Source organism: Garra rufa, chromosome 7 (genome assembly GCF_049309525.1).
Source record: "Garra rufa chromosome 7, GarRuf1.0, whole genome shotgun sequence".
Classification (NCBI taxonomy): Eukaryota; Metazoa; Chordata; class Actinopteri; order Cypriniformes; family Cyprinidae; genus Garra; species Garra rufa.
The window spans coordinates 7,650,607-7,676,964 of record NC_133367.1 but is presented as its reverse complement, the minus strand read 5'-3'; the positions used below and the strand labels follow the sequence as shown (position 1 = coordinate 7,676,964).

At 34.4% G+C, this 26,358-nt stretch overlaps 1 protein-coding gene across 1 annotated transcript; it reads left to right on the top strand.

Moving 5' to 3' along the window:
- Positions 1-1,634: 1,634 nt before the first annotated feature.
- LOC141337893 (protein NLRC3-like) lies at positions 1,635-19,665 on the top strand. The gene is made up of 14 exons (XM_073843469.1): positions 1,635-1,640; positions 3,171-3,221; positions 4,613-4,710; positions 5,834-5,947; positions 7,259-7,394; positions 7,791-7,823; positions 7,979-8,174; positions 8,284-9,182; positions 9,225-10,108; positions 10,582-10,752; positions 14,280-14,453; positions 14,995-15,168; positions 18,335-18,508; positions 19,656-19,665. Exons 1-14 carry the CDS (start codon positions 1,635-1,637, stop codon positions 19,663-19,665), a joined length of 3,120 nt encoding a protein of 1,039 aa, XP_073699570.1.
- The last annotated feature ends 6,693 nt before the right edge of the window (positions 19,666-26,358 follow it).

The window sequence follows — 26,358 nt, the reverse complement described above, 5'->3', positions numbered from 1 at the left end:
GGTTTTGTCCTAGTTAGCACCTACACAATGTTATAAAATACAACTATAACTGCAGGCTTCAAATTTAGTTTATTATCTTGAATGTTGAAAGAAAAACAAGATAAAACAAGATACAATAACAGCATTACTTCCTAACAGAAATAATTGACACTAAATAAAAAAAAAAAAAAATCCTGGAAAAAATAAAAAAAATAAAAACTGAAGATGCAATCAGCATTAACATTTTTAAACAAACAATAAATAAATTAAAAAGAGAAAAAATACAAATTAAATACAAATAAAACAAAATACAAATAAAATGGCACAATTAATACAGATTCTGAAAAGATGAAAAAATAAATAAACTCACAATTGTGACATTGTAAAACATTATATTCACATTTCAACAATTCAGTGTAATAATCCTAAAATGTGCTTAATTTAAAATGATTTGAACATTAAGATGCTAATATATGTTTAACTTAAAAGATGCACAAGCAAGATTCCAACGTTCACAGCACCAGTTTAGTTTTTTAAGGGACTGTACCTTTGTAGAGCAGTGAGTGCCCACTTCAATGAACACCTTCTTAATTACCTCAAAAGTATATTTGAGTTCTTTAGGGTCTTTAAAATCCAAGGTGAAGATAAAGCCAAACAGGTTAGAAACAGCAGATTGTAGGTCTGAAACACTTCCTCCAAAACAACAGCAAAGTTGGTAAAGGTAGGCAGTGTGCTAGTGGCCATATCATCGTCGGTTATAACAAGACTTCAGATTTTCATCCTTTGGTCTGTCTGTCTGCTGGAGATGTGTCCTAATGAAACAACAAATACATCATTATCAGCTCATCTAAGCTTTAAGTGTCTTTTTTCTAAAAAAAAAAAAAAATAATAAAAAAACACAATATGAAAAGTGTGAGTGGTTTATGAGTTTTTTTTTATATATCCATTTTAAACATTTTGCTTATCCTACATGTGGAACAACATATTTTGTATGTTAATAAGTTTTAAATCCTATTGACCTACATTAAATGAACAAAACATATCTGCAGAAGAATTAATGAAACATACTCACAGACATGTTTTAGACAGTGCAGGAGGATCTTCACGGAGAAACAAAGGGGGACATTCCAGAACGGCTTGCTTTCTGTGATTCACAATATTTGAGTCTGAAAAATGGCTACCAAATAAGAATAATTGATTAAGAGATGTCATGTAGTTATTTATTTTATCTTACCTCCACCCCAAAATTAAAATTGTCATCAGTCATTTACACTGTTGTTCTAAACCTGTAAACCTTTTGTTATTTACATTTTGTTATATTTTTAATGAAATCTGACAGCTCTCTGTCCCTTCCATAGACAGCAAAGTAATAAACACGATCAACGTCCAGAACTACTTTTGTGGTCAGGTGATATACTCCAAAATATGATCCGGAGGAGACCAATTGTTGAATTAATTTGTTATTTTTGTTTTCTTTGCATACAAAAAGTACTCTCACAGCTTTGTAAAATTACAGTTGAACTCCTGATGTCACATGCATTATTTGACCAATCTCCTTGTTACGTTTCTGGACACTGATAAGGAAGCACAGAGAGCTTTAATAAGATTTAAGAAGAAAACAAGGATGAACAAAGCTTTGACAGATTTGGAAGGACATGGGGGTAAGTGATTAATTACAACATTTTTATTGTGGGCTGGAGTAACCATTTAACTTCTGATTGTTGTGTGCCAAAGCACAGGACCTTATGAGTTTACATCTATAAATGATATGCCAATTATATGTATATGTAACAAAACATCTACTAATGAGTCAATGAATCCACTAATTTAGAAGGCATTTTTATAAATACTTTCAATCTTTGTAGCTTTGTGTTACTCTAAATTCAGCATTTAGTTTTATCAGCCCATGTTCACTTGAGAAATACACAATCGGTTTCCTCCTGCAAACAGTGAGACAATGCTATTTTCTGCAATTAAAGGGCTCTGATAAATCATACAGTCTAGAGGTTACACATGATTGTCATTAACATGTTAGCTGTTGATTAAGCTTGTTAAGATCTTCCATCTCCTTTCCCCTGTCTTGCTCTGGACCTCCTCAGATGTTGTGCTGTATGTTGGTCTAACAATAATCTGAAGGTGGGAGATCCACGTTGGTAATGCGTTTGGACTCATTATCTATTTGATGAAAGACAAATCAGGTTATATAAAATTGTTCAACAGACAAAAACGCTAAAAATATCCTCAATTATAAAAACTATACCACAGCTAAATACTTCCCATTACATTTACCTCATTAGGAAAAGACAGGGCAGGCCATTGTTCCAGCACCGCAGACAACATTGTCCACTTTATCATGCTTTTTCTGTAATGTAATAAACAACACGATTAGTTTTTATGTTAAGACTATATCACAAAATAAATAAATGTGGTAAATAAAGCCAGGATAGCCAACAATGGTTAATTTATCACACTAATGTTATACAAACATTTTAACAATATAATAAATATTATCAAATGAATAAAGCTACTTACTTTAAACAATGAAGTATGTCGTTATCATGTGTTCCAACATTATTTCCGATAACTGTGGTAAATAAAATCAAGATTGTACTCCAGGAAGTTAGATTTGCAAAAAAGAAATCTGTGATTATGACATATTTTCTTCTTGGTGAGAACGTTCATGCAAACTTGCTTTAAAATAATAAGCTTGGCCAGAGACATTACTTAATTATGATGACTTTCAAAACCAGGGCAAAACACACAAGTGTATATTTTGCATTAAAAACATGTCGAGAACAATGTTTGATGCTGACACTGATGTTTTACAAACACTTTAACAACATAGTAAATATAATAAAATGAGCAAAGATACTTACTTGAGCAAAGGTTGATGAAGTTTGTCGTGATCTCGTTCTGCACGTTTGACATTATCTCTCTCTTAAATCTCTCTTGTTTTCCTCTTTTTCTTGTTGAATTTAACTGTCATTCCTCAGGCTTGTAAACAACAACAAATGATTTTTTTGATGCATTATGACGATATGAATATTAAAGATATTTAACTTTTCTTTTTTTCTCCGGGTGTGTGTTCAGCGTTTGTGTGTGAGTTGTGTTCACTCCTCACTTCTGTATGTGTGCACTTGGACAATAGCAGACACTCATGACTTCTTCATTACGAGTGTTTGTTCCTATAGGTCTGTGAGCTGGGCTCGAACTCGGGACACCTGACGCACAACAGTGCCAATGTAATTCAACATTTTAAGACTAACAACACTGTTCTTGTTTAACATCATTCACAGTTTACTAATGGTTTTGTATAATTATTAATTATGTGCTGTTATTGTCATTTAGACTATATTAAGAATTTCAGCTTTGTTGAGCAAACCCTAAACATAGTCCATCCTCAGAGAAATCTGGTTTGTTTCCATTTCTCATTAAGGAGAGTTGACTGAAGATTTCAAAAGTCCAAAACTAAAAGCCTGACCCCATAGAGCCCCCCACATAACAAATCCCAGTTTAACCCCTGCAGACACATTTTGACTGATGGATGCATCAGTTTTAGTTCTTGTAAGCTGTGCTTTGTTTATCCGCTTTCCTTTTGTTATTCAGATTCTGATGCAGGATTTTGAGGACAGTGGTAAAGACAGGAATGGAGAGATGAGCTCAAAATATCAGAGAATAAACTACATTGAGTGTAAATAAGACAGCTGTGGTGTTTGTCATTTAAACTTAAATTACATAAAAAAACAGTCTTATAAATGTTTACTAAGAGTACAGAAAGACATGAATTATAAAAACTCTAAATTCATGAATTTTTTTCTTTCTTTTAATAGACATTAGATTTAAAACTATTCAAACCTTAAATGACAGATTGTATGGAGAGGAGAAAGTATTACATTCCTGTCCATTTGGTGGCAGTAATGCACTAGATCTGTTGTTGATCTTTGATTTTCTCCAAAGCGGAGTCGTATCATGTGACAAACATCAATCGTGTTGATCGCACAGGTGTTTAACAGCGATCACAAACCGAGAGTGTTTTAAAGACTTCCTGATTCTGTTCCTACAGCACAAGATCGTCTGAACTATTGCAAGTAAGTTTGAATACTGTCATGATTGCAGTTATTTAGGAGAATGATAAATGGATTTCATAGCTTTATTTAAGTGTAACTTATACCTGTCGCCGAAATAACAAACGACCGAGTGACAGAAAGATATTGCTAAAACAGACCGTTTAAAGACAACCCATGTTAAAACTTTTTTACAACTTTGTAATGTAGCATTAAGAATAATTTTAAAAGCTTTATTTCATTACCCTTTTAACATTTTAAGACGTGGGACCAAAAGTATTCTGTGGTCAAACCTGTCTTTCCGGACAGAGAAACCCGAGCAACAAATGAATGTTCCTGAAGTTGCTGCATAGTAATGTTCATGTAAATAAAGGCATGTGTTGTGAGTGATTTGAATGATCTGAACAGATTATGACAGCAATTACATGCTTTTATATTGATTGTTTAATAACTCAAACATGCAGCAGTAGTTATTTTTCTTCATTATTTATTTATCTGAACTATCCTGATATTGATGTCAGAGACACTTTGTCATGTTCAGGTCATGATGAGCACCTGATCGTCTTCAGAGACACAAAGATCCCAGTGTTGAGCAGTTTATCTGCAGTATGTCAGAGGAGCGAGGAAAGGACTCTCCGTCTGAGATGAGTCTCTCACACAAACAGAGGTAAGACTGAGTCTGTTTTCAGACAATCATTTTAAACACTGCTGGACTTTCACATCTTTGCTTTAAGAAACAAAACCTTAACTAACCTTGTTTTATATTTACTTATGCTTTGCAGAAATTCAGAGCTTCATACTTCCTAATAAAAAAAAAATAACATCAACAATATTTTAAAAAGTAGCCAATAGATGATAAATATCTGAGAATATCTGCAGTATGTCAGAGGAGTGAGGAAAGGACTCTCCGTCTGAGATGAGTCTCTCACACAAACAGAGATAAGACTGAGTCTGTTTTCAGACAATCATTTTAAACACTTTGTGGGAAGGATAAAACCCAATGGAGTATTTCTCACTATTGCCATGAATGAAATTTAGCTTCTCCAAGATACTGTCTTCAAACAACCACATTTGTGTAACGAGAAGCACACCATGTTTGTTTGTTGCTAGATTTATTTGTACTGCTAACCTTTAAGAAACTGCAGAAATTACATCAACAGATCATCTATAATTTATCATATAAAGTTGATTGTGTTACATGTACATGTTTGGGGTTGAATATGTAGTGGGTATTCAATGTAAATACTGGGCAAACTAGATTTAATGTACATTTAATAGAAGCATACATCAAACTCCTACAATGTAAATTTGTGGAAGGGGAAATTAAAAGATTTTGTCTTTCTCAGACTCTGAGACTTTACAGAGTTCATTATATTCATTGCTATACAAGATGCTGTTTTTATTTGAGTATTTTCTCTTCTGTCCGTGGGGTCAACAGAGTTTGTTTACTCAGCAGTTTTAATATGGTTGCAATATAGCCTAACAGTTTTTGAGCCGTTGTGTTTTTAGTGAAGTAGATGGTTAGATAATTCCTTTGTATCAGACCTGATGAGTTGGTGAAATAGTTTGTGTTAAACTGGACTAAACAAACTCCAGTTTAGGTAAAACAAAAACTCTTCAAATGAGACTGAAGTATCTCCTATAGTTTTTCTTAATTCTTTGTGTCATAAGTGTAAGATCAGGCTCACGTGTCCATGGCTATAGTTGTACTATGTATTAATTAGTATTTAAAAATTTAAAACCTTATTAATTAAGTAAAGTTGATTGTGTAATATTGTTTCTTTGATCAGGTTCAGGGTCAAATCAGGCTCATGTGTGTACAGCTCTGTGTCTGTGAAGAGTGACCAATCAAATGATGGTGCCCCACCGAACTTAAGTGAGAAAAAAGCATCATCAACCAAAAGGTATGACATTATAGCATTATGTTAGCTAATGTTGTCACTGTGGCTTTTGGATGGTGACTTTAAGCTCTGTCTGGAGCTTTTTTCCAGCAATACAATTATACAGGCTGACATACAAGGCATAAATTCACCATGGAAATGGAGTAGGTTATGCAAACCAAACATTTAAAGGCATAGAAGAACAAATGCATGGCTATATTTGTACTGTGTCTAATTAGTATTTACAACATTAAAACTAGGGCTGGGCGATTTGGCCTAAAATCAAAATCTCGATTAATTGAACATTTTAACCCGATTACGATTAATGAACGAATATTTTATTCATTAATAAAATGATATTTATATAATATTTATTTTTTGCCCTCATAGTTCACTGACAAGTTTTGTACAGTAAATATGCTCAATATGCTACAAGTGAGAGATTTTTGAATGAAGGGTGCACACACTATCTACTATCTATGATTATTTATTGAACATTAGTGTTGAACAACTGAAATTAAAGCACACATTGCTTAAAACGAAAAGTCAAATTTTTCTTAAGTTAGTGAAAATAACTTGCATTTAAATTATTTATAAAATAATAATAAATATTAAAAGTAGAAAATAAGCAGTATCTCTTCTAAATAAAATTACACTTTCTGTAAATACTTTACTCATTCTGTAAATACTTTTTACTGTATAAATACTGCTTAAGCTCTCCATCGACATGTCGGCGGAATAACGTAGCGTAATGGAGCTGGGTTACGTGACTCCACACGCAGTAGTGTTTTTAAAGGGAAAGTAATTGAAATAATTGACCTGGAAAAATTTGATCGATTATAGGTTCTGAATGTCGATTTCGATTACTTTTCGATTAATCGCCCAGCCCTAATTAAAACCTTATTAGTTAGGCTAAAGCTGATTGTGTAATATTGTTTCTTTGATCAGGTTCTGGCTCAGGTTCAAATCAGGCTCTGCGTCTGTGAAGAGTGACCATTCAAAAGATGGTGTCCCACCGAACTTAAGTGAGAAAAAAACTTCATCTACCAAAAGGTATTTAATGTTTTTTCTTATTGTTGACTGAATAAAAAACTAAATCACTAAACTCTTCAGTAGTTTCTTTCCAATAATACAATTATACAGGCAGCCATTACAAAACATAAATTCACAATGAAAAATAGAGTGAATTATGCAACCAAACATTTATAGGCATAAAATAATAAATGCATGGCTATATCTGCATAGCAATTGCATTTACAACATTTAAACTTTATAAATTAGACTGCAGTACATTGTGTAATATTGTTTCTTTGTTTCTCTCTTCTTTGTCATTAGTGTAAGATCAGGCTCACATGTGTCCAGCTATGTGTCTGTGAAGAGTGACCGGTCAAAGGATGGTGTGCCACCAAACTTAAGTGAGAAAAAAGCATCATCTACCAAAAGGTATTTCATGTTTTTCTTATTATTGATTGCACATGGACTGATATTTATAACTGTATTTATATGCAATATAAATATTCTATTTTCTAATTTTTTTGTAATCCCCATTAATTTTGGTTTACTAACATAACTGCTGCACATTGTATAAAATATCCAGTGTCAGTGCAGTATATTTTATTAATTCACAAGCCCCTGTGTTGTGTATTTAATAGTAAAATATTACAATGCTAAATTTATACTTAAATAGATGCTATATTTTTACAGTGTGGACTTAAACAGCTGTTGCTTTCTGTCTGTATTAAAAAGTATATATTTTCAAATTATTTCTCTAATAGTTTCCCTAAAAAGGCAGTACTTCATTTTATTCACAAATAGGGTTCAATATGAGACATTAGATTCAGACGACCAGACTCACAGGAAATACAAGAATTTCAAAGACAATCTCCTGTGGATCTTCCAGGTAGGAAAACACATTTTCAATAATGTTTACATTTATAACAATAAATGGTTTACTGAACAACGCTTGAAAGAATAGTCAATAGAAATTTGATTTGTGGTTTATGTTCTTTTTAGAACATATAACAATTAAAAAAAAAAAAAATCTGTGATTTTTAGGATCTTGAAAGCAAAATAACCACATTTCTGAAGAATGAGCTGGAAAAGTTTAAGAAAATATTACAAGAAGAAGATATACAATACTTTGTGAAGGATTTTAATGAGAACAGATGCAGTATCAAAGAAGCAGCTCTTGATCTCACACTCTACTTCCTGAGAGAGATGAAGCAAGATGAAGCTGCTGATACTCTAGAAGGTAAGAGACTCGTGATCATCTGTCACATTGTCACTTATAAATGTATTGGAGAAAATGGTAAAACTAAAATCCAATTAAAAAAAAAATGTTTTTTTGTCCCTGTATTTAGATGAGCTGTTCTTCATTTATCAGCTAAAATGTAGCTTAAAGAAGAAATATCAGTGTGTGTTTGAAGGAATTGCAAAGCAAGGTGACTCTACTCTTCTGAATAACATCTACACAGATCTCTATATCACTCAGGGTTGTAGTGAACAGGTCAATACTGAACATGAGGTAAGACAGATTGAAGTTGCTTCCAGACGTCATGAATCACAAGAAATACAGGTTGAGTGCAGAAATTTGTTTGAAGCACCTGAACAAGACAAGCAGATCAGAACTGTACTGACAAAAGGAGTTGCTGGCATCGGAAAATCAGTCTCTGCGCAAAAGTTTGTTCTGGATTGGGCCGAAGGAAAAGAAAATCAAGACATCAGATTCATATTTACTCTTCCATTTAGAGAGATGAACTTAAATGAGAAAGAAAAACTAAGTTTGATGGACCTTATAACTCAGTTTTTCCCAGATATAAAAAATGTGAACCTTACAAGAAGGAACCAAAAAGTGCTGTTCATTCTTGATGGATTGGATGAATGTCGACTTCCTGTAAACTTTAAGGATAATGAGACGTTGCATGATGTATCTTCACCAGTCTCTCTGGATGTTCTCCTGACAAACCTCATCAAGGGAAATCTGCTTCCTTCTGCTCTCATCTGGATCACCACCAGACCAGCAGCTGCCAGTAAGATTCCTCCTGACTGTATCGACCGGCTGACAGAGATACGAGGATTCAATGATGCACAAAAGGAGGAGTACTTCAGAAAAAGAATCACGGATGAGAATCTGGCCAAAGAAATCATCGATCATGTTAAACAATCAAAGAGTCTCTTTATCATGTGCCACATCCCAGTCTTCTGCTGGATATCAGCCACTGTTCTTCAGAACATTTTAAAGGCGAAAAGAAAAAATGTTGTGAAAAACAATCAGGCTGATGATGCCTCCAAAACACTGAAGTCAAATACTGAAGACACTCCCAAGACTCTGACACAAATGTACATACACTTTCTCCGCTTTCAGATCCAGCAGAGCAGACGAAAGTATGATGGAGAATATACACCAGATGTTTCCTGGAATAAAGATGCCATCTTTTCACTGGGGAAACTGGCATTTCATCAGCTGGAAAGGAACAATGTGATCTTCTATGACACAGATCTGAAAGCCTGTGGTATTGACGTCTATAAGGCATCAGTGTATTCAGGCATGTGTACCCAGATCTTTAAGGAGGAAACTGGGATTGTTCTTGGTACCATGTACTGCTTTGTTCACTTGAGCATTCAAGAGTTTATTGCAGCTCTTTATGCACATCTGTTTCTAGACATAAAGAAGAGAAGTATATTTGTTCATGACTCTACAGAACAGAAAAACAAAAGTAAAACCATGATTGATTTGCTCAAGACTGCAGTGGACAAGGCACTAGAGAGTGATAATGGACACCTGGATCTTTTCCTTCGATTCCTCCTTGGTTTGTCACTCCAGTCCAATCAGCGACTCTTACAGGGTCTGTTGACACAGCAAAATAGAAATGACCAGATCAAAAAGGAAATAGTTCAGTACATCAAGCAGAAATTAGAAGCTAATCTGTCTCCAGAGAGATCCATCAATCTGTTCTACTGTCTGAATGAACTGAACGACCAAACTCTGGTGAAAGACATTCAGACCCACCTTAGCAAAGGAAGTCTCTCATCTGCTGATCTTTCACCTGCCCAGTGGTCTGCTTTGGCCTTTGTGTTGTTGACATCAGAGGAGGAGCTGGAGGAGTTTGAGCTTCAGAAATTCAAGAAATCAGACGAGTGTCTCATTAGATTATCAGCAGTCATCAAAACCTCCAAAAGAGCTTTGTAAGTTAATAATTATTTGCATCTTGGAAAAACTGGAAAGTTAATATTAAAATGAATTACTGTTTTTTATTTTAGTCCAGGAAAATATGTGGGGAAATTAGGGAAATATAAAATGTTATAAAAATCTTGTAGTTCTGGAAAATAATTAAAAAAATATTTTTTAATGTTTTTCTTTAGCTGAAAATTAAGAGTTTTGTTCTTTTTGAAACTATTGTTAGTAGCAGAAACTGCTTTGTTCAGGGTTGCTGAGGTTTGAAGAAAAGAGAAAAGTATTTTGAATGATGATAGTTAGTCCATCAAATGTCCACTCAGATGTTTGCAGTAAATATCAACAGATAATCAGCTAACCATGGAACTAACACTTTCAACTGTATAATTCATTGTAATTAAAGCTAAAGATATAATTTTATTAATTATTTGTATTTAACAAATGTATTTAATCTAATGATTGTGTAAACTTATTTCCATCAAAGGCTAAATGATTGTGGCTTAACAGACAAAAGCTGTTCAGCTCTGGCTACAGTTCTTGGATCAGAGACCAGTCTGAAAGAGCTGAACATGAGCAATAATAATCTGCAGGATTCAGGAGTGAAGTTGCTCTGCACTGGACTGGAAAATATGAAGTGTCATTTGGAGATACTGAGGTAAGTTGTGTGACAATAGACCAAAATTGAGCTCAACAAAAACATAAAGTGAAAAACAGACTTGGATTTATTTTCATTTAGTTTTAACATGTTTTACCTGTAAAAACAATCCAATTGTGGTACAGCACTGTAATTCAGGATTGTTAGCAACCCAACCCCATAAAAATCACAATAACTCATAAGCATTAGTTCTGGTAATATTATTTTAAATTGTTGAACATGTTCTTTTTAAAAGTACAAATTACAAATATTGACTTCTAGGATACAGCAGAACATACACATACTGAAAAGCAAAAATAAGAACACTATCAGTCGTAGGTTTTTGAACACTAAGATTTCTAATTTTTTTAAGAATTATCTTCTGCTCATTAAGCCTGCATTAATTTGATCCAAATTACAGCACAAGCAGTAAAATTATGATATATTTTTATTATAAAATTTAACTGCTATTTGAATAGATTTTAAAATGTAATTTATTCCTCTGATCAAAGCTGAATTTTCAGCATCATTACTCGTCTTCAGTATCACATGATCCTTCAGAAATCATTTTAGTATGCTGATAAACATATTTTGTTGTTATTATTATCAATATTTAAAACAGTTGAGTAAATGTAAGGATTCTTTGTTGAATAGAAAGATATTATTTAGCAAGGATGATTTAAATTGATCAAAAGTGATGATACTGACTTTTATAATGTTACAAACTATTTCTATTTCAAATAAATGCCGTTTATGTGTACTTTCTATTCATCAAAGAAACCTGAAAAAAAATCTACTCAACTTTTTTTAGCATTTAACAGTTTTGAGCAGCAAATCAAAATATTAGAATGATTTCTGAAGGATCGTGTAGCTGCAGTAATGATGCTAAAATTCGGCTTTGATCACAGAAATAAATGATATTTTAAAATATATATACAAAAACCCAGTTATTTTAAATAATAAAAATGGTCCAAACGTGTACTGTTTTTGCTGTACTTTGGATCAAATAGATGCAGGCTTAGTGAGCAGAAGAGACCTTCTTTAAAAACATTAAAAATCTTACTGTTCAAAAGCTTTTTTTATAGAATGTATATAGAGTGTTTATAGAAGTTGCCTCAACTGTCAAACCTGGTGCTGTATGAATTAAAAATATTATATACTACATATGAACCTAAGAAACTTTTTATTGAATTTTTTTATAATGAATTTTATGAATGGGCCAGTGAATCACTGATTGAAGGCGTTTAAAAAAGGTTAATTCAGTAATAAAACTGCTGTGTGTAGAGATGCCAAACATGGCTTTGTTTAGAACCATTTTTACTAAATGGAGCAAAAAGACAATATTTTCTTCATGATTTAAATCACTTAATATTACCTTCTTGTTTATTGAATTTTGTTGTCCTGACACTTAGTTAAGTCTGATGTAGACCATGATAAATGCTAACAATCTGTTCATATAAACGTTCTAAACGTGTGTTTCCTATAAAGTCTGTGCATATAATATGCCTACTATGATTAAAAATCTATATGTGTTGCTTTACAGTAACAATAATCTAAATTTGGCAGACGGTAAGATTGCTATCATGAATGTAAAGGTTACAGTAAGTTAAAGATACCTGAAGCAGCTGTTTAAATGCTGGTTTAATAGAAATAATTTAATGTGCATGCAAACTCAATCTTGATGTGACAAGACATGGTTATCAAAAACATTTGGTTCCCAGGGAATAAATACCTTACAAATGTGTACTTTAAATACAATATAACTTGCTTAGGATAAAAGCATCTGAAAAATGCATGAATGTAAATGCAATGTCAAACTAAATGTGTTTTGGGTTGCCTGATTCTGCATGTCTGTCAAATGGACAGCTGGCTGTATGATGATTCTGCCCCTGATTGTCAACATCCAGTTAGTGCTTGGAGAAATCTCCTGTAACAGACAGTGTCACAACACCCTTTTAGTGTTACTACAGTTTATGATCAGAAAAGACAACTACTGTAGAGTAATACAATTTACATTTTTCATAAAATAAAAATGTTTAATATTTATTTGCAAAACTTGTTATATTAATATATTTCTAGCCCGTTACTCTCTTTAAAAAGTGAACCCGTTCTGCGAGTCAGTGGAGAACAGTAGTCGGAGGCTAATTTGGCTAATTTAGTAACGTTAACATTAGTTAAGATGATGAAAGCAAAGCTCACCTGTAGTTTACACCGCGACGACGGTAATCACCAGAAAATACACCTCCGATGCAGACGACCACGAGACCACAAACTTGACAGTACAATACAAAAGATGCACTTAACTGCGGCGTTTCAGTATTACCTCAGTGTTTCATGTTAGCACGCTGTTTTTGTCACGTCTGTCACTGAAACATACCACATTGATACACACATTTCTTACTTAAACATCATTTGAGGAGAATTACCTTGCTAGCTAGAAAGAGGCAGCGTAGAAAAGATATTATGCTGCTCTGTAATTAACATTACATTTGTCAACTTTGGCTTACTGACATTATTAGCTCACCAGATAATGTTATCATCAATATAGATGTCATTCACAAGAAGAGGATCCAAAATACACCTCCGACGTTACAGATGACATCCAGACCAGAAACTTGAAAATAACAAACAAAAGAAGGGCTTGAAAATACGGTTTAAAATCTGGACAGAAACAGCGGTGTTGCCTAATGTACTTTACCTCAGTTTTTCACCTCAGTTCGCTGTTAAGGTTAAATTAGACGAGCTAACTTGTATTAAAATGCAGCAGAATGTACAAATGTGTTTCTCTGTTTAACTAAGTTTATTTTGACTAATATAGGTCACCTTAACTTACTCACCAGTCCATGTTTTCACCGTTATGGCCGTCAGTCAGGAAGAAAGGCTACCAACATGAAAAACACAATGAATATTGTTAGTTTCCTGTTAACAAGTGAAAACATCTTAAAATTGCTCAGTTTTTCATAAAACAGAAATATACTAACCTTTTTGTGAAGTTAATGATGGTGCAACATTTCTCTTTTGTCCTTTTACCGCCACTTCCTCTCAACAGGAGAAAATAAATCTCCCTTGCCATTGGTCAGTTTTCCGTGGGCAAGTTCAATGCTGTAAATTTACAGTAGTTTACTGTAAACGGATTTACAGTAGTGGAGAATTACAGTAGTGATCATATATTTTCCCACAATCCTTTGGAGTTTACAGTAAAATACTGTATATACATTTTACCGTATCTTACTGTAGATGTTAAAATACTGTTCGAATTACAAAAAAATTGATTACCGCGTAGTTTATGAATAAGTTAACATGAGCATGAGAAGATTGTCAAGCTGAATAGGTGCCTTGTTCATGTGAACTAATGCAATAACTAATGTTTATTAATACAACCTTATTGTAAAGTGTTTCTGGGTTGGCTTTTATTTGTGTTCAATCAAAAACAAATAGCTGTATAAATAGAAAAATAGCTGAAATACCTAAGTTTTATTTGCTTATGATAAATGATGTGACTTATTTTATTTACTTATTTTCTGCTCTTCCTCTTTCTGCCAATGTAGGTTAAGTGACTGTAAAATGACAGATGAAGGTTGTTCTGCTGTGACTTCAGCTCTGAAATCAAACCCATCACACCTGAGAGAACTGAACCTGAGCTGGAATAAACTAGGAGACTCTGGAGTGAAAAACCTCAGTGATCTACTGATGAACCCACAATTCAAGCTGGAGAAACTAGAGTTAGTATCATTATACTGTACAGCAGTTACAGTCAGATTAAAGTTCACTGTTTAGATTAGGACCACTGGACTCTTGACATCTTTGCTGTGAAACAAAACAGAAGTAAAAAAAACAGTCTAACAAATTACAGGAGATGTTTCTGACAATAGATTTATACTGGACTAATGGTATATTTTGCTAAATCGCTTATTAAGGGAAATGTGTATTATTTAGTATTTTTGTAAAGTTAGAAATTGTAAACTACACTCAAATATATTATACATTATTTGGTTTGATTGATTTTATGATTTCTGTGAAAATAGACATTTAATTCAGTTAATAGTTCTGTTGTTTCTATATTGATTCTATGTATTGATTCATTATTTGTTGACTGAGGATGGGTCCAGACTTGGATTGTAACTAGTGTCCTCAAATACTCCTGTCTTGGTTTGTTTCATATCATTAAGATTTCATGATTTTTCTGGTTTATTAGTGGCTGTATAGCATTTGCTGATGATCATCATAGATCTGAGTCATTGTTCTTTCTCTTTCTGTCTTCAGTCTGTGTGGATGCAGTATTACAGAGAAACAGTGTCTCATCCTGACTTCAGCTCTGAAATCAAACCCATCACACCTGAGAGAACTGAACCTGAGCGGGAATCAAATCACAAACACAGGAGTGAATCACTTATGTGACGTACTGAAGGATTCACACTGTAAACTGGAGAGATTGAGGTCAGTAACATTCACATACAAGAATCAAAATGATGAAAATCACTTCAACAGTTTAAACCTAAACACTTTATACTCAATATCTCATGATGAGCTTGACTTCACATTATATTTGGACTTTATTTATTTTTTACAAGTAATTTTTGAAACTTCTGCTGCATAGTTCAAATATAAAATTGAGTTTGTAAACTAGTCTTTGTCCTTCACTCATGTTCAATATGGATGTAAAGGTCATTCTTCACATGAGCAATAATGTGTTTGTCATAACAGCACAGCGGTACGGTGCTCACACTGAACAGCACAGATTGTACTACGGACTATTTAAATGAAGCAGCATCAATATTTGATGTGTTTGACTGTATTTTATTTTAATGATGAACATCTGTAATGTGGAGTTAGAAATGCTAGAACTGATCTGCTGTGTGTGTGCATGAGGCACCAGCGCCATCACTTCAATTATTTCCTTATAACAGCAGAAACAACTGAAACACCTCATTTATGGTCAAACATATAAGAGGAAGGCATCATTTGAAACTATAAAGGGTTTACTTTTTTTGTGTCCAATCACTACATAAATAAAGCATTGTGCTTTTGTAAAACAAAGAAGACAAACAGGATGGGCTTTCTGTCGTCTCGCTTTCCATCAACTTATTTGTGGAGCACCTCACAAAAATGTGTCAAATAGTATATGATAAGTTTTGGCTCACAGTTTTTTGTTTTGTTTTTGTTTTGTAAAATATATTTCACATATATATATATATTTATTAAGCTGGTTTGAGAAAGCCAACTTACTGAAATGCTATTTAAACTTCTACTTCTTCTTCTTCTCCTTCTCCTTCTGAGACTAAAATATCTGACTGCTCCTCCTAGAGCTTCAACTCTACAAACTCCAAACTCAGTCCCGTATTCACAAACATTTTATTTTAGCACTAAGAGTTCTCCTAAATAGGGAAGGGGTTTCTGTCAGAGATTTATTTTTATTTCATAAAAAAAAATTGAAGAGCACAATATTATTTAGCCAAATTCAAATAAAGGTTTTAAAATAAAAATGTGTGTTTAAAAATAAAGCTTTTAAAATGCAGGCTATGTGTCACTCAATAAACAACTAAATGTTCAGCTAATTGTCAGCCTCTTAAATGTGTGTTTTTTGTAAACAATTTGTGGATATATGAATATCCTTTTACTAATAGTAGAATGATCATTGCTGAATGCATTCAAACGTAAAAGACAACCAAACTGGATGCAAGGACAGCTGTTACGCCAGACCCTTGCACACTGAGTCAGAATTTTTTTGTAAGTGTTTTTTTTTTTTTTTTGTATTCGTCATTCTAAATATTTATCACGCACCAAAATATTGCACACTAGTCACGTAGTAATTCATTTGTTGCAAAAACAAAAAAAAATAATATTTTATAAAAAATCAAATAAAAAATACCGCAAAACAATACAAAATGGAATCTTCACAGTATGCAAACATGAATAAGGCAACGTGAGGTCGTATTTATTTTCCTTACCCGAAGAAAATTTCGGACAGTGACCTTTCAAAAGGACAAATTTGGAGATAACCTCCAAAAGCAAAAAAAGATGCCTATGTGTGCAAATAAATACAGTGTGTTTATAAAAAGTTCTGAGGCAGATTACTGGCAATAGCCAATTTAGGATAGTTTGGGATTTGGTCTTAGTGACTGAGGAGTCCTCTTCACTACTCCTAATATTTCACAGGTTTAGGAGCTAGTTTTAGCGCTAAAATGCTTTGTGAAATACTCTTTGAGCAAAAATTTAGGAGTCCTAAATTTAGGACTGACACACCCATTATTTGTAAGATTTTCTCCTAAATCATCAAGTTAGGAGCTACTTTTAGCCTTAAGATGTTTTGTGAATACGGGCCCAGATCTTCAGACTGATCTGACTTCAGCTGCTGGATCTTTTCTAACTGATCAGAATTACGCTTTTCCTAAAAATGACGATTAAAAACTGGTAATAATCCCATAGACTTACATTGAGGGAATGTTCAAATGATCAACACTATTCAAACTCACACTGACAAAACTCCCACAATCCCTTGAGACTCAATCAAACTGCCCTTCTATGTAGACTCTATGGAGACTCATTCAAACTAATGCTAGCAACTTGCTAATCATGCTAAAACGACTAAAATCATAGTAGCAACTTGCTTTAAAACTTTTAAAACTTTATATACTTTTAGACTTCTTAAACTTTTCCAACTTTCTGGTCCAGAACTTAAAGTGTGTCTTGATGAGCTTGTTGATCTAGTTGTGTATTTTTGATGTTATTCAGCGCTGTATGTCGGTGTGCTATCGGCGCTGACCACAGTCACTGTTTAGATTATTTGAAGACAACAGACTCAAGTCTCATCATTTATAGTGCTGCATCTTCTGCTTTTTCTCCATCATCAGAAATTTTCAGCAATACTATTAGTTCATGGGTTTGTATGTGTATTAGAAAGAGCATTAAACTTGCTGAAATCTGACATGTTTGCTGTGAAACAAGACTGAAGTGAAAACAGAATAAAAACAAGTGTAACAAATGACAGTAGATTATTCTGACAGTCACATTTATACTGGACTAATGCTATTTTCACTAAATCTGCTTTTTTTAGAAATGTGTGTTTAGATAGTGTACACTAAAATAACTTAAAATAATGTAGTAATGTATCAGATTGTCTTACATTCAATTGATGAATTTAATATTTTTTGTGTATACATTAATCCTATATATTGATCTAAATTATTAAAATGCACTTGTTTATTGAGGACAAATCCAGACTTTGTAACGATTCAGACAAAACAAACGACGTAGTAAACAAAAAGTATTTAATAAATCCAACAGAGGAACACAGGGATCAACAATAATGTCTGACAAGCTAAGAAGCAATCAAACACACGTTAAATAGACAGACTGATTAACTCAGGCAATGAGGGAGAAACCAAAGTACACAAAACAGCGGGGGAGAATGATGGGTGAAACCAACTCAAAAGTCCATGGGTGTGACAGTCTTGGATTGTAACTAGTGTCCTCAAATACTCCTGTCTTGGTTTGTTTCATATCATTAAGATTTCATGATTTTTCTGGTTTATTAGTGACTGTATAGCATTTGCTGATGATCATCATAGATCTGAGTCATTGTTCTTTCTCTTTCTGTCTTCAGTCTGGATTATTGCAGTATTACAGAGAAACAGTGTCTCATCCTGACTTCAGCTCTGAAATCAAACCCATCACACCTGAGAGAACTGGACCTGAGCAGGAATCAAATCACAAACACAGGAGTGAATGACTTATGTGACGTACTGAAGGATTCACACTGTAAACTGGAGAGATTGAGGTCAGTAACATTCACATACAAGAATCAAAATGATGAAAATCACTTCAACAGTTTAAACCAAAACACTTTATACTCAATATCTCATGATGAGTGGGTTCATGGGTTCACATTATATTTGTGTCAAATTCTTCTCCTTAATGATTTGTTTGTAAGATGATCTTCTCTTCCTCTGTTTGTCTCTTTCTAGTCTTCAATACTGTGGCATTACAGATGTTTCTTCTTTAACTCAGTCTTTGACAAACACAAAAGCACTGCAGTTTCTAAAAGAGCTTGATCTTAGAGTCAATATGATTGGAGACTCAAAGCAGCGGCTCATTGATGTGCTACGAGACTCAAACTGTAAACTGAGGTGAGTAAACTTCACTTTGTGATATTAAAGAGATCTTCAATTACCTCTGATATGTGGACAAATATTTTCAAATATTTGTGAAAGGAGATGATCAAATGATCATCAAGCTTTATTTCAAAGGGTTTGTGTCAGAATGAAATGTAAAGTTGATCAAAATGTTGAACACAAAGGAGGAAAGAGAACAAAAGCAGACTGTCAGAGCTTTATCCAACAACAGCTGCTTTATTAATGCCATCAGTAATAGTGAATCATTCCAGTTTGAAATAGATTTGGTCAGATTGGAGGAAAACGCTGGTAAAATCAGTGCAGATTCCAGCTTCAGCTCACAGCCGTCCAGCATCACATGATCAATGTCTCTGTCTCTTGTGTGTTTTTACTTTGACAAGCAACACGTCACATTACTTTACACTTACTTTACTTTCACTTATTTACTGAGACCAATACAAATTTTGAAACTAGAGGAAAAACAGCTTTAACTAGTGGAACATTGAACTGAAAGGGTTTCGTTTTGAGGCAAAATCACATTAGTATTTGTTCTTGTGGTTTATTATATTTGGCGTACACTCATTAGTGTGTGTTTCTCTTTATAGTGTCTCAACAGGAGTCACACAAACAGACAAACATGTGAATGGAAATCATGTTCAAATGTATTTAAACACAAATATTGTTTTAAAAATATCTATGCAAGATCATGTAAATGTAACTTTAACTTTAAAAGAAATTGTAGTTGAAGTAGTAACTGATTTGTAATTTGTTCCATTAAACACTGATTTCTCTCTCTTTTGTTCCACCTTACAGTGTTGATTAAGATTCATTGTGAAGAGTCCCTCATAGACTTCAGCTGGCAAAAGATTATAAATGCTGCATATCATAGCTTTAAATCATGAGAAGACAGATGCTGTCTATCCTAGTTGTTGGATCCTGATGAAAGGAGCAGTGAACATCAGGTGAGGATCCACAGAAGAGCTTCACTACTGTGTCTATGAGGAGAAAGAAATGTGTGATAAATGTGTGAATGTGATCCATACAGGTGAAGAGACTCAGACTTTACAATCAAATAATGCAGCATGTATGTTAGAAACATGTGATACTGAATGATTCATGTTGATTTAGTATTCAAGCAAATGATTCTGTCACGTATCTGGTCTATCTCATCATGAACTCTTGCACCACACTTCATGGACTTCATTCCCCATAAGCCACTGCACTAATCTCTGCATTCACCTGGCCCTTGTTTCTCACTGCTCTGATTAGTTCTCACAGCTGCACCTCATCACTCTGACTGCATTTAAGCCACTCACACACACAGCCACCTTGCGAAGTCTTATTGTTCCATTTGGTCGTAATTCTAAGCGTTTATCTCTGTGTTGGTTTATCAGGGTATGACTCTGGACTGTGTACCCCGTTGATGATTCCTGCTTCCTGCCATTGCGACCATTGCCTGTCTATCGAACTGTTTCCCGGATTACCTACGTTGTTCCTGTTTTCTGGTGATTATTCTTGCCTGTCGACACTTCTCAATAAAGCCTTGCAAATGGATCCGCACGTCTCTGACTCCTTGTGACAGAAGACTTCGCCAAGTAAGGATCCAGCGGCTTTATGGTGTCATTCGGTTCCAGCATGAATCCCACGGTACAGATCATGCTTCTCAAGCAGGGTGAGCGGACAATCGAGGATTATGTCATGGCCTTCATCGAATTGGCAAATCTGTCGTCAATGGATGAGATTTGCCTAATGATTTTTTTTCGTGGAGGACTCTCAGAGCCATTGGCTTCCCACATGCCAAATTTTGAACCAGACTGGACTCTGCACTATTACATGGATCTGGCTCTTTTGTTGTGTGGCTCTCCATTTACTGTGGGTGAGGTTGAGCCACAGCACAAGATGGCTACCCCCAAGTCAGAGTCTCCGCTGCCAGAGCGCCCTCCAGAGACCGCTCGCTCAGAGCCTGCTCTTCCAGAGTCTCCGCTGGAGACGCCCAGCCCTCCTGAGTCTCCGCTGGGGTCGTCCAGTTCTCTAGAGCCCGCTCCTCAAGAGCGTCGTCCAGAGCCCGCTTCACAAGAGCGTCGTCCAGAGCCCCTCCCCAACTGACCGGGGCGGTCTGTCACGTATCTGGTCTATCCTGTCATTATGAACTCTTGCACCACACATCATGGACTTCATTCCCCATAAGCCACTGCACTAATCACTGCATTCACCTGGCCCTTGTTTCTCACTGCTCTGATTAGTTCTCACAGCTGCACCTCATCACTCTGACTGCATTTAAGCCACTCACACACACAGCCACCTTGCGAAGTCTTATTGTTCCATTTGGTCGTAATTCTAAGCGTTTATCTCTGTGTTGGTTTATCAGGGTATGACTCTGGACTGTGTACCCCGTTGATGATTCCTGCTTCCTGCCATTGCGACCATTGCCTGTCTATCGAACTGTTTCCCGGATTACCTACGTTGTTCCTGTTTTCTGGTGATTATTCTTGCCTGTCGACACTTCTCAATAAAGCCTTGCAAATGGATCCGCACGTCTCTGACTCCTTGTGACAGATGCTTTTGTTTTATTGAAAGCTGAAACAGGAGGAAGATGCTCAGATGAGTCTGTCTGGCTCTTCAGTTTAATAATATTTGTATTAAACTCATCCATAATGATTCAAATGTTTAAATGTGATTGTCAAGTGCAGCACTTAAATGTGTCAAAGATATAAAACAAGTCTACAATGTGAAATTAAAACATTTACATGATCTCTCTTACATGTAATACACATTGTTCTTCTATTTAATTGTATATTCAGTTAGCTATGTGTCTGTCTGTTGCTGATGTACAGATGCACAATCACAAATCCTCTCATTACAACAAACAAAGCAGAAACACAATGGAAATAAAAGATGCTGAGCTAACAATTACTCTTCATTAAATGAAGCTTCACTACTCTAAAGCTGTCCTCTTGGGAAATATAGCAAGCTAAGCTACAGCAATGTAGAAAACTTAAGTCAATGCTCACTCAGTGATCAATATAACTGTCAGTCAAGCAGATTTACAGGCATAAAAGTTCAGTTTTATTGTTTATTCAACAAATCTTCCAAACCAATTTGTCAAAAAAAAAAAAAAAAAAAAATCAGTATAATGTTCAGGGCCAGATTTCCCTCATATTGTGACCAGCAAACAATTTTTTTTTGCTGTCGACCGGAAACCCTCTATTGGTAGGTTGGGGTTTCTTTCTTGAAAATCAATTTTTTAAAACAATGTAACCTGTTTCTGAATATCAAACAAATAAAACAGGAAAAACACAAAACTTGTAAATCAAATAATTGTATAGGTCATATGGAATTTAAAGGGGTCCTATTATGTTTGTTCACTTTTTGAATTGTAGCCAGTGTGTGGCGTGTATGTTTGGACAGGGACGAAACCCAGCGTCTGGTGATGTCTATGCATTCCAGACTTCAGGCTGTAATTGACTGCAAAGGATTTGCAAACAAGTATTAAAAAAGTGAAAGATTGATTTATGATTATTATTCTGTCCCATTACTTTTGGTCTCTTAACTGGGAGGCACATATGCCAACTGTTGTAATTCCTACACCGTTCACATGATTTGGATGTAAATACCCTCAAATTAAAGCTGTCAGTCTGCATCTTGTTTGTTTCATTTCAAATCCATTGTAGTGGTGTATAGAGACAAAAATGTTAGAATTGTGTCCATGTCCCAATATTTATGGACCTGACTGAATATGATGAAATCCTTGTGGGAATTTCAGTAGTAGATATTACATGATACATTAATGTAATGGACAACAGCCTTCAACCAAAGTAGCTCCTATTAGGTCAAAATTATTAAACAACATTTGAAGCCTTTGTACATTGTAAATTTTTAAAATAAATCATTCTTTTACGAATATTCAAATTAATATTTAACATTCATTGCATTAGGCCTACACATGGTTATAAAACCCACTAAAAGTCTAATCATTTTATGTTCTTACACAACATACACGTAAAATATACTTTAAGTAAGAGAAACATAAGCATGTATCTGTAAATACAATAAAATATCACTAAAAGTAAGCTTGTGTTTAGCATATTTCTTAGAAGTATAACTAAGCATATATTTATATGTATTATTAATAAGTACTTCTAGTCTACTTTTTAGAAATATATTAAAATGCAATTCAATATATTTTTAATGCACTTTAAATAAGCGTGTTGGGAATACAGATGTATCATAAACATACTTCAATTTCAAGTATATTTTTAATACATTTAATATGTGGGTACCTGTGTAGTAGGCCAATAAATAGTTAAAAAGATAACCCAAATGCTCTAAATAAGTTGTTTATTACTATATAAAAAAGATTGATGCTGTATAATATTAAATTAAATGTCTAATAGTTATTACCATTGAAGATGAGGCAGAGCTCAGAGAGTAAGGGAAAGGACGCTCTATCAAAACATCTCAAATAAAGTCTGAAATTATTAGTGTGTTGGCTTCACTCTTAATTGTATATTTGTAACCGCTGGATACTTTGTATTAAAGTGGTCATGAGGTTGCTAAAAAGATCATTATTTTGTGGATTTGGTGTAATGCACTGCATTTAGGCAGTTTGAGGTTTAAAAAACACATTATTTTCCACACACCTTACATTATTGTTTTTCTTCTCTGCCCTGCCTTTCTGAAACGCATCTATTTCTACAAAAGCTCATCGTACTGAAAAGCACAGAGTGCTCTGATTGGCCAGCTATCCAGTGTGTTGTAAATGGCTGAATACCTTAACCATGTAAAGGTAATGTTACACCCCTTACTAAATCTAGAATATCAGCTTCCATGGTGTCCAGAAATACTACAGCGAGAATAATAAAGTGTCACTTTTTTCTTTGTGTGTACATTTGGGTGCTGTTATGCAAATCTGTGGGGGCGTGTTTGAATGAGGCATTTTAGGAAAGTGTGGATTTGTTATAGAATACAAGAATCTCTCTGATGGGCAACAGAAAATGTGCTTCCTGAAGGAAGCTATTGGCCACTGAATTGACATGATGGTATAAGGGCTTCAGTCATTCATCACACCAGAGATGTTCCCATAGCATTACATCATCGCAGCATCGAAGTGAAGCTATGAAAGGGAGCTCAGTATTTATAAAAAGATAGATGAGAAATCCCCGGATCTCCTACAGCTTCAGCCCAGATCCTGAACTGCTCATCGATGGACGCTTTTCAATCCCAGGAGCCCACAGGAGATCAATACGCCATCATCAAACGTGAGTATTAGAAACCAAAACACGGTTCCTCTGGTTAAAAACAGCATTTGTTGAGCTACTGTATACTAAGTAAATGAACAGTTTAGTATATTTGTGATTTTGCTTTAAAAAACATGTTTTATTATGTATAGCGAACAAGTTATTCAAACTGGATTTACGTTCACCTTTTACATCTTAAATATGATTAATAAATGTCTATTTAACAACTGACAGGAAAATGTTGTAAGAGAATTGCAGATGAGCAAATCCCGACATGAAACACATCTGAGTGAGTGATGAATGTGAGCTATTATGTGGATTTCACTGTTGTCAACACTGCTTTAGATGAATGTAAGTCATGGTAATAAACAAATCTACATAGAAATACTAAACATAAGCTATCTATTTGATTTGTCCATTAGTATTGTTGATCAATTGAGGAGCATTTGTGTTGGATAAAAAGTCAGTGAACAGCCCTAAGAACAGCCTCAACATGTAAATGCAGTATAAATCACAGAGGTGGCTGAATCTGGTGTAGATGCTACAGAGACCTACCGAAGGAGGAGCAGATCTGACCAAATGTAAGTTACTTTAATACTAATTCACATTTCAAGCATGTATGTTATTCTGCTATCTGTAGTCATTTTTTATTATTAAGTTGGCTTGGGAAAGCCAACTTACTGAAATCCTATTTAAACTTATTATTCTTCTTCTTCTTCTTCTTCTTCTTTTTTTTACCGAAAAATTTTTAGACACTATCTCCTCCTAGACCGTTCAAGCTACATACTCCAAACTCGGGTCAGATCTTCATACTGTTCAGACTTAGTGTGCTATATCTTTTCAGACTGTTTTGAGTTATGGTTTTCTTAAAAATTAATATTAAAAATCATAAAAAGGTCCCATAGACTTTCATTGACCAAAAGTCCATGTCTGTTTGAACTATGTTTAATGTAAACTGCTAGAAGCCATTGATACTCAATTAAGCTTTAAGCTATCTATCTATCTATCTATCTATCTATCTATCTATCTATCTATCTATCTATCTATCTATCTATCTATCTTCAAACCTTATCTATCTATCTATCTATCTATCTATCTATCTATCTATCTATCTATCTATCTATCTATCTATCTATCTTCAAACCTTATCTATCTATCTATCTATCTATCTATCTATCTATATATCTATCTATCTATCTTCAAACCTTATGTATCTATCTATCTATCTATCTTCAAACCTTATGTATCTATCTATCTATCTTCAAACCTTATGTATCTATCTATCTATCTATCTATCTATCTATCTATCTATCTATCTATCTATCTATCTATCTTCAAACCTTATGTATCTATCTATCTATCTATCTTCAAACCTTATCTATCTATCTATCTATCTATCTATCTATCTATCTATCTATCTATCTATCTATCTATCTATCTATCTATCTATCTATCTATCTATCTATCTATCTATCTATCTTCAAACCTTATCTATCTATCTATCTTACTAGTCATGCCAGAATCATGCTAGCGACTTGCTAGTCGACTTGCTAGTCGTGCTAAAATCATGCTAGCGACTTGCTAGTCATGTTAAAAATCATGCTAGCGACTTGCTAGTCTAGCCAAAATCATGCTAGCGACTTGCTAGTCATGCTAAAATAATGCTAAAATAATGCTAGCGCCTTGCTAGTCGTTCTGAAATCATGCTAGCGACTTGCTAGTCATGCTAGAATCATGCTAGCGACTTACTAGTCATGCTAAAGTAATGCTAGCGATTTGCTAGTCATGCTAAAATCATGCTAGCAACTTGCTAGTCATGCTAAAATCATGCTAGCGACTTGCTAGTCATGCTAAAATAATGCTAAAATCATGCTAGCGACTTGCTAGTCATGTTAAAATCATGCTAGCGACTTGCTAGTCATGCTAAAATCAGGCTAGCGACTTGCTAGTTATGTTTAAAATCATGCTAGCGACTTTTCTAGTCTTGCTAAAATCATGCTAGCGATTTGCTAGTCATGCTAAAATCATGCTAGCGACTTGCTAGTCATGTTAGAATCATGCTAGCGACTTGCTAGTCGTGCTAAAATAATGTTAAAATCATGCTAGCGACTTGCTAGTCTTGCTAAAATCATGCTAGCGACTTGCTAGTCGTGCTAAAATCATGTTAGCGACTTGCTAGTCAAGCTAAAATCATGCTAGCGACTTGCTAGTCATGCTAAAATAATGATAAAATCATGCTAGCGACTTGCTAGTCATGCTAAAATAATGCTAAAATCATG